This window comes from Bidens hawaiensis, unplaced genomic scaffold (genome assembly GCF_021521415.1).
Source record: "Bidens hawaiensis isolate Kalapana, Puna unplaced genomic scaffold, B.hawaiensis_p1.1 tig00012815_1, whole genome shotgun sequence".
Lineage (NCBI taxonomy): Eukaryota > Viridiplantae > Streptophyta > Magnoliopsida > Asterales > Asteraceae > Bidens > Bidens hawaiensis.
In genome coordinates, this window is record NW_027492067.1 from 601162 (window position 1) to 611146 (window position 9985).

The 9985-nt window shown below is 41.5% G+C and overlaps 1 protein-coding gene across 1 annotated transcript; it reads right to left on the minus strand.

Annotated features, from left to right (window-relative positions):
* Positions 1–271: 271 nt before the first annotated feature.
* LOC143542311 (uncharacterized protein At2g29880-like) lies at positions 272–9571 on the minus strand. Its single transcript, XM_077034926.1, has 3 exons — positions 9379–9571; positions 935–1093; positions 272–835 (listed from the first exon to the last, which is right to left on the minus strand). The coding sequence occupies exons 1-3, from the start codon at positions 9565–9567 to the stop codon at positions 449–451; spliced, it is 735 nt and encodes a 244-aa protein (XP_076891041.1). The 5' UTR covers positions 9568–9571; the 3' UTR covers positions 272–448.
* Between the last annotated feature and the right edge of the window lie 414 nt (positions 9572–9985).

Sequence of the window (9985 nt, forward strand, 5' to 3'; positions counted from 1 at the left end):
AAAATACAAGCAAATGACATAATTACCCTTATATATATATGTTCTTAAATTAATAATGAGAAATTGTAAAAATTTGTAAAATGCATTTTAGAGTAATTTTACAATGTTGTCAATAATTTGCAAAAGCATTATATCAAATAATTATAAATGAAATTAAAATCACAATATTTCAAAGTATCAAAAACACATGAACCATTGTCTAACAAATCAATAATGATACTATCATACATAACATAATGATACTGCCATAATCATTTTCATAACAAAACTCATTCCTTTGTAATAAACCTCACCCAATCCTCTCTTTCTTCTTCACTTAAGTCCCAAAACGTTATCACATTATCTTGATCACTCTTTATTTTTTTCATTGCTTTAAACCTTTCAAACTGTGTCATGGATGTCATTTTGGAAAGCTCGTTAGTTATCATAGCTTTCTTCCTTTCCAAATCTAACTCAAATTAATACCTTCACTCAATTCTTTTGATGATTCTTTGAGACGGTCAGCAAATAAATAAACTGCATCGTTGAAACTCTTATGCATAGAATTCGATGTGCTTATATCCTTCCTCTTCTTAGTGCACACACTTGAAGTTTCTTCAACTTGGACACTTGGAGTGGAATTATTTCCATCATGGTTATCTTCCATCTCTACATCAAAATCATCATCCCTTTCTTGCTCTTGTTCATGTTCATGGTCTTCATTGTTCAGTTCATCTTCCATCTCGATAACACTTTTAGCTCGATTACCTAGAGCTCTATCTTTCCCAAAAATGACGCATAATTCTTCATAGTGAGGAAGCTTTTTGTTTTGCCATTTGGTTGCCTCCCTATGATTCTTTTTTCCGCAATAATAGTCAAACAAAAATACAAATTATCAGCTAAAACTCCAAAAAATAAATCATTATACAGCAATGTCTATAATATAAAACATTACCTCAAGGTAGGATTCCCATACTCCGGGAACATTAGTAGTCACACAATTTTTTTCTTTATCATAACCGAAGCCACTAGTAGCATTCAACATATCAAAAACAATCTGCCAATCTTTTTTCAGTGTTTTTATTCTTGACTCTATATGGGGTTTTGTAACATCCTAAATATTCTAATAATAAATAGAGAATGTTGCGTTAAATTGTCGTGCGTTTAATGTTACTAATTAACGTCTAATGAGGAAAAGATCATGGACTTGGACTAATTAAGATGGATTAAAGGAAATGGGCCTTAGGTCCATGGGCTTTAAGGGATATAAATATCCCCTAAACCAACCTTAAACCCTAAACCATCATTCATTTCCATCTTATTCTCTAACACACTCCAAAACACACACACACCACACACCGCCATACACGGCCTCGAGAGAGAGAGAACGGGACTCGAGTCCAAAATCAAGCCAACCATTATTAGACCTTCGATATACGAGCTAGATACGAGATAACCAAGCAAACCGCGACCACACCGAACGCGTAAAGGTATGCCTTTTACCTTAAAGTTTACGTTTTTAGGATCGGTTAGCTTTGAAACTTAAACATAAAGTAAATCGGGTCTAAACGAAACGTAAAGTAACAAACTTGATGTTGGAAATGAACTTGACAAACCTATGGCTATGTACGGCGACTTGTTATTAAACGTTTTAAGCCGAAAGCTCCAAACTTTATGTCTTTCCGGGCTAAGTTTTACCCGAACTAGGCCATGGGAATGATCGCGGGGTTAGTTAACGTAATATCCAAGAAATTCTCGATGAGAAAAGGGTGATTTTGGTGATTAAGTTTGAACAGAGATGGCAGCTAGGCAACTTCGCCTGCAAGCCATAACTTCGCCTTCATGCAAGTTCGCCTAGCTGATAACTTCGCCTAAGGCCAAGTTCGCCTAGCTGATAACTTCGCCTAAGGCCAAGTTCGCCTAACTGATAACTTCGCGTAAGGCCAAGTTCGCCTAACTGATAACTTCGCCTGGTGATAAGTTCGCCCATGATAACTTCGCCTGGTGATAAGTTCGCCCATGATAACTTCGCCTGGCATATGTTCGCCTAGGGTTAACTTCGCCGATCACTAAATTCGCTTATTGTTAAGTTCGCTTAATGATAAGTTCGCTGGAGTTAGCAAATTAGAAAATAAATTAAAAACCTAATGAAAAATGTGTTAAGACAGTTAATGGAAATAAAATTTTTCCAAGCTGACCTGGCAGCTCGACCCCAACCAGGGGCTCTGCCCCTTGGACCCTGCTAGGGGCTGCCGCCCCTAGATCCCGCTGCCAGGGGCGCTGCCCCCGGACCCCCGTTCGTTGTGGGTTATATAAAGATAGAACTAATATACGAGTAGTAGTAGTTAATTGATACATGTAAATATTATACAGTTAGCCGTGCACAGCTCAAGAAGGGAATAACGATTAACGGAGAGCGTAACAGGATTCAGTTGAGTTTCTAGCCCCATTTATGTGTTATGTTTTCGGGGCTGTGTGCATACTCAATATGTTTGTTAATACGCTTATCCTAAGAGATAAGTGTATGCCTTATGTGAATAATGTGAAATGTATGAATGATTGCTTGATGGTACGTGAACGATCTTCGGATATTGAACGTACTGTCAGGTTGTAACGCTATGTATAAGGTAGGTATGATATGTATGCTTATGTGTATGAATGTGATAAAGTTAATAAAATAAGGAAAGGATGGTTGTATGGTTGTATGGTTACGAAGAGGGTACCGGGCCCTAATAATACTCGAGGTATGATGTATGGTTGTATGGTAACGAGGAGGGAATCGAACCCTACTAATATTCGAGAACTAGGGAACCGAACCCTACTAATATTCGAGGAAAGAGGGTACCGAGCCCTAATAATACTCGAGGAAGGAGGGTACCGAGCCCTAATAATACTCGAGGAAGGAGGGTACCGAGCCCTAATAATACTCGAGGAAGGAGGGTACCGAGCCCTAATAATACTCGAGGAATGTAGGGCGTAATGCTCTTTATAACGTAAGATATGAAAGCAAGTTAATACAAAAGAAAGTATGAAAGTATGAAAGTATGAATGAAAGAATATAAGTTTGTGTGTATTGTATAATGTATGATTAACTAGAACTCACTCAGCGTAGCTGACTTTTAGTATGCACGCAGGTGAGTAGGATGAGGCAGCTCGCTTGAGGAGACACGTGGCACTGAATAAGAGGCTGGCATCGGAAGACTCAAGACGTTTAAGTTTAACGTTTTGTTTATTTTGGAAGACAAGATGTTGTTTTAAGACAAGATGTGTTTTGTTATGAAATGTTTTATGAAAGCTTTTATATTCCGCGAATGTTTTAATTAACTCTGATATTAGAACTGCGTTTATGAGTAAATCCAACACGAAAGTAGGGCTACCGGTAACGGGGCCTTACAAGTTGGTATCAGAGCAAAGTTCGAGAGATTTAAGCATCCTACATGCTTAAACTCGAACAGAGAATGGGATTTAAGTAAGAAAAGAAAGAAGATGCCAGTTCAAGAATGCCATGTGTCGCTCAAGCAAGATCAGTAAAGGTAAAGTGTATGATTAAATGATATATGTTAATGAGAAAGAAAAGATATGTGAACGACAGTGATAGGAATAATTGATTGTTTGATTTGACTAACTGCTTAAGTAGGACCAGCACAAATAGACTCATAAAGGGAAGTGTATAGGACAAGGAAAGTAACGTGATCAGCTAATCACAGCTGGCCACTGTTATTACCTGTTAGCCTTACTATCCTTGTACTAAATAGTTCCTTGAGTGATGATGTTTGTGTTTTCCCTTTTAGAATACGATGGCTGGAGCTGGAGACATTGCTGGAGCTGGAGGTCGCACTGGACGACGCGGCAGGCCTCGTCGTGTCCAGCAACCTTCGGTTGAGACAGCTTCCAACACCGGAGATGAGGGGAGTGTAGCTGGAGGAGGTCCGATCAACAACGAAGGGGTTCAACTGGATCCCGCAATTCAAGCAGCTATTGTTCAAGCTGTAGCCACTGCTGTGAAGAATATTACCCCGGGAGGGTCTGCTGGAAGCCGTGAAAGAACTGTTGAAGGGGCAGGTGGTAATGGTAGGAAAGATGATGAGAGGGAAAAGGGTGATTCAAGTGAGGTAAGGTCTGTGAAAGTTGATGATAGGAAGAGGGGCCGAGGTGGTTGCAACTATAAGTCCTTCAAAGGTTGTGACCCGCCTAAGCTGACTGGTTTAGGAGACGCAATCGCTACTCTTCAGTGGATAACCGCCATGGATAAAATTATCCGAATCAGCGAGTGTCGTCCTGACCAAGCTGTCGGTTATGCCACCCAATCGTTTGAAGATGAGGCGATGTATTGGTGGGAATCGATTGAGCAAAGAAGGAGTCGAGAGGAAATCAAGGCCATGAAGTGGGAGGATCTGAAGGAGTTAGTGATGAAGAGGTTCTGTGCTGATGCAGAAGTTGAAAGGGCGGAGATGAAGTTCCTGAACTTGAAAGCTGGGACGATGACACATCATGAGTACACCACTGAGTTCAACCGAATGTCTAGGTTGGTGCCCGATATGGTCAACACTGAGGCTAAGAGAATCAAGTGTTATGTGAGGGGATTACCACAGAGAGTCCGCATGTTAGTCAGGACAAGTAAACCTGCTACTTTCGATTCCGCCGTCGAACTCGCAGAGATGGTCTATGCAGACCTGGCTGCGGATGATGTGGTGGTGGTAGACGAGAAGAAGGAGAAGAAATGGGTCGCTCCTACTAAACGACCAGGTACCCAGATGTGGAACCCTAAGAACAAGCAGCCGAGAGTTTGGGAGAACAGGTCGTGCAAGACTTGTGGCAAGGCACACAGCGGTGAGTGTAGGTGGGGAAAGGGTTCGGATACATGTCATAAGTGTGGAAAGATGCATGCTGGAGAGTGTAGAGTTGGGTCGAATGTTTGCTACAAGTGTGGGAAGGCAGATCATTATGCTCATGAGTGCAGTTCTAAGCCTGCATGCTACAAGTGTGGTAAGACAGGTCACTTTGCTAGGGAGTGTACCGAGGGTGAAGCTGGAGGTAGTGGAAGGAAGGATGCCGATCATGCTAGGCCAAGAACTAGAGCCTACATGCTGACCCAAGAACAAGCCAAGCAGATCCCGGATGTCGTCACAGGTACGTTTCTAGTGAACGGTGTTTCCGCTTCTGTATTATTTGATTCGGGCGCAAACAAAAGTTTCGTAGCCACACCATTTAGTAAACTAGCTAAAATGAAATGTTGCCGAGTGTCTGAAACTCTTATAGTAGAAACCGCTAGCGACACTTCGGTTGAAATAATAAAAATGGTTAAGAACGCTAAGATAGAACTAGAGGGACTTGAGTTCCCTGTTACCTTGTATGTTATGACCTTAGGAGGGTTCGATGTGGTTTTGGGGATGGATTGGTTGTCTGAGTTTGAGGCTCAGATAGTATGTAAGAGTAGGATAATAAGGTTAAAGTCCTTGGATGGTAGTGCGGTGACGGTTTATGGTGATAAGGAAAGTTATGGGCTTAATGTCACTTCAATGATAAAAGCCGAGGGTTTGTTAAGGCGAGGGTGCGGTGCCTACCTGGCGTATGTTGTCAATGCAACAGCCGAGACGAAAGAAATGAAAGATGTTCCTATTGTGCGCGATTACCCAGAAGTATTCCCTGAGGATCTTCCGGGGTTGCCACCAGAGCGAGAGATAGAATTTCAGATAGATTTAGTACCAGGAGCCCAACCTGTCGCGAAAGCGTCTTACCGTCTAGCGCCGTCCGAAATGAAAGAATTGATGTCCCAACTGCAAGAACTCCTCGACAAAGGTTTCATAAGACCAAATGTTTCCCCGTGGGGCGCACCAGTGTTGTTCGTGAAAAATAAGGATGGAAGTATGAGAATGTGCATAGACTATCGTGAGTTGAATAAGCTTACGGTAAAGAATAGATATCCTTTGCCAAGGATTGACGATCTGTTTGACCAACTGCAAGGTTCAAGTTGGTTCTCACGAATAGATCTCAGATCAGGCTATCATCAGCTGAAGGTAAAGGAGGCAGACATCCCTAAGACAGCGTTCCGAACGCAGTATGGACACTACGAGTTCCTCGTAATGTCATTCGGTCTAACAAATGCTCCTGCAGCATTTATGGACATGATGAATAGGGTGTGTCGGCCGATGTTGGATAAGTCGGTTATCGTCTTCATTGACGATATATTGATTTATTCAAAGAGCGAGTCTGACCATGCTGAGCATCTGAGAGAGGTATTGGAGACTCTGAAGAAAGAGAAGTTGTATGCTAAGTTTTCGAAGTGCGCGTTCTGGTTAAGAGAAGTGCAATTTCTAGGTCACGTGATCAATCCTGAAGGGATTACCGTGGACCCAGCTAAGATTGAAACGATAACGAATTGGAAGACTCCGCAGAATCCGACTGATATACGAAGCTTCCTATGATTAGCTGGCTACTATAGGAGATTCATCGAAGGTTTCTCCAAGATAGCCGCACCGCTGACCGGTAAGACCCGAAAGTCGATAGTATTCAGTTGGGGAAAGTTTCAAGAAGAAGCCTTTGAGGAATTAAAGAAGAGACTCACGCAAGCTCCCATCCTTGCTCTACCCGATGGTGACGAGGATTTCGTTGTTTGTGCTGATACCTCGCATCAAGGGCTAGGTTGCGTGTTGATGCAACGAGGGAAGGTGATAGCTTACGCGTCTAGACAGTTGAAAGTCCATGAGAGTACTTATCCGACGCATGATTTAGAGTTAGCAGCTGTAGTGCATGCTCTTAAGATATGGAGGCATTATCTGTACGGTACTAAGTGTACCATCTACACAGATCATAAGAGTTTAAAGTACTTCTTCGAGCAAAAAGAATTGAACATGAGACAGAGAAGATGGTTGGAGTTGATAAAGGATTACGACTGCGATATTAAGTACTACCCTGGCAAAGCTAACGTGGTCGCCGATGCACTAAGCCGTAAGAATGAGGAAATCCTTGCAACTGTGAAGTCATACAAATTGATTATGAATTCAAACCTTTTCGAAGAAATCATCAAGGTGCAGTCAGAGGTGCTAGTAGACGAGAAGTTGGTAAAGAAAGAAAGAGTTTACGGCCAACAAGACGAGCTAATGGAAAACACTCATGGTGTTAAGACTAGGTTTGACCGCATGTGGATTCCACGCCATGGAGATCTCAGAGGTCGAATCTTAGATGAAGCTCATAAGTCAAGATATTCTATTCATCCAGGAGCTACGAAGATGTACCAAGATTTGAAAAGAGACTACTGGTGGCCAGGAATGAAGAATGATGTGGTAGATTACGTCAGTAAGTGCTTAACTTGCTTACAAGTCAAAGCCGAACATCAGAAGCCTTATGGGAAGATGCAACCGCTAGAGATACCTGAGTGGAAATGGGAACACATTACCATGGATTTCATAACTAAGCTACCTCGTACGGCTAAGCATCATGATACTATCTGGGTGATTGTGGACCGTTTGACCAAGAGTGCTCACTTTCTGCCCATACGAGAGGCCATCTCGTCAGAAACATTAGCAAGCTTGTTCATTAAAGAAGTTGTAACCAAGCATGGAGTACCGTTATCGATCGTGTCTGATAGAGATACACGGTTTACTTCGAGGTTCTGGATGAAATTCCATGAAGCTATGGGAACGAGGTTGAACATCAGTACGGCGTATCATCCTCAAACCGATGGACAGTCTGAAAGGACGATCCAAACCCTTGAGGATATGCTGCGTGCTTGTGTCTTAGATTTTGGTGGAAGTTGGGATGATCATCTGCACCTGGCAGAGTTCTCCTATAACAACAGTTACCATTCAAGTATTGGTATGCCACCGTTTGAGATGCTTTACGGTAGACGATGTAGAACCCCGGTGTGTTGGGGTGAGATTGGTCAGAAAGAAATGGGAAGCCTAGAAGTGGTTCAAGAAACGTCTTCAAGGTTCGATCAGATCAAAGCAAGAATGAAAGCCGCTCAAGACAGACAAAAGTCTTATGCAGATAAGCGGCGACGACCAATTGAGTTTAACGTTGGCGACAATGTGATGCTTAAGGTCTCGCCTTGGAAATGAATTATCCGTTTTAGAAAGAGGGGGAAGTTGAGTCCGAGGTACATTGGACCGTTTAAAATTTTAGATCGTGTGGGGGAAGTAGCTTATAAGCTGGATTTACCCGATGAGTTAGAAGGAATTCATTCAACCTTCCATGTTTCTCATCTGAGGAAGTGTCTAGCTGATGACATGTCTCACGTGCCATTGATGGACATTGAGGTTGATGAACAATTGAACTACATCGAGCAACCGATAGAGATCGTTGATCGCAAGGAGAAGCAGCTTCGTCACAAGGTTATACCTTTGGTGAAAGTAATATGGAAGCACCGCAAAGGATCGGACGCTACTTGGGAAGCTGAGGATGAGATGCGCAAGTTTTACCCCAATCTGTTTATGTAATAGTTAGGTTTCGGGGACGAAACCTCTTTAAGGAGGGAAGACTTGTAAAATCCTAAATATTCTTATAATAAACAGAGAATGTTGCGTTAAATTGTCGTGCGTTTAATGTTACTAATTAACGTCTAATGAAAAAAAGATCATGGACTTGGACTAATTAAGATGGATTAAAGGAAATGAGCCTTAGGTCCATGGGCTTTAAGAGATATAAATATCCCCTAAACCAACCTTAAACCCTAAACCATCATTCAATTCCATCTTATTCTCTAACACAGTCCAAAACACACACACACCACACACCGCCATACACGGCCGCGAGAGAGAGAGAACGGGACTCAAGTCCAAAATCAAGCCAACCATTATTAGACCTTCGATATACGAGCTAGATATTCGAGGAAAGAGGGTACCGAGCCCTAATAATACTCGAGGAAAGAGGGTACCGAGCCCTAATAATACTCGAGGAAGGAGGGTACCGAGCCCTAATAATACTCGAGGAAGGGGGGTACCGAGCCCTAATAATACTCGAGGAATGTAGGGCGTAATGCTCTTTATAACGTAAGATATGAAAGCAAGTTAATACAAAAGAAAGTATGAAAGTATGAAAGTATGAAAGTATGAATGAAAGAATATAAGTTTGTGTGTATTGTATAATGTATGATTAACTAGAACTCACTCAGCGTAGCTGACTTTTAGTATGCACGCAGGTGAGTAGGATGAGGCAGCTCGCTTGAGGAGACACGTGGCACTGAATAAGAGGCTGGCATCGGAAGATTCAAGACGTTTAAGTTTAACGTTTTGTTTATTTTGGAAGACAAGATGTTGTTTTAAGACAAGATGTGTTTTGTTATGAAATGTTTTATGAAAGCTTTTATATTCCGCGAATGTTTTAATTAACTCTGATATTAGAACTGCGTTTATGAGTAAATCCAGTACGAAAGTAGGGCTACCGGTAACGGGGCCTTACAGGTTTACCCAAAATACCTGACTCTGGAAGTGATTCTTTCAATGATTGTTCAAGATGCAATAAGTATCCAGGTTTAAAGCCATTATCAGATTTAAATCCACCAGCATTTACCATGTTCACTAAGGCCTCTACAAGTTTTGCATCTTCAATACTAGTCCACCCGTGATAGGTTCGATTGTGGTTTGACATTCCTGTAAAAACGAATTGCTATTAAAATAGAATAACTAAACTTACAGTTTAAATTGAATTCAAATAATGACTGAAGTGACTCGATAATTAGCTCCATTATGACTTCAATTCCTATTATATACATTCATATGGCTTGATATTAGTATGGTGGCTAGATAATATTTACATCTGAATTCAAGGTTTAATTGTTTAAGGGTTAATGATGGATCCATGTATATTATATTCTACATGAACTTGGTCAGAAAGAAATGGGAAGCCTAGAAGTGGTTCAAGAAACGTCTTCAAGGTTCGATCAGATCAAAGCAAGAATGAAAGCCGCTCAAGACAGACAAAAGTCTTATGCAGATAAGCGGCGACGACCAATTGAGTTTAACGTTGGCGACAATGTGATGCTTAAGGTCTCGCCTTGGAAATGAAT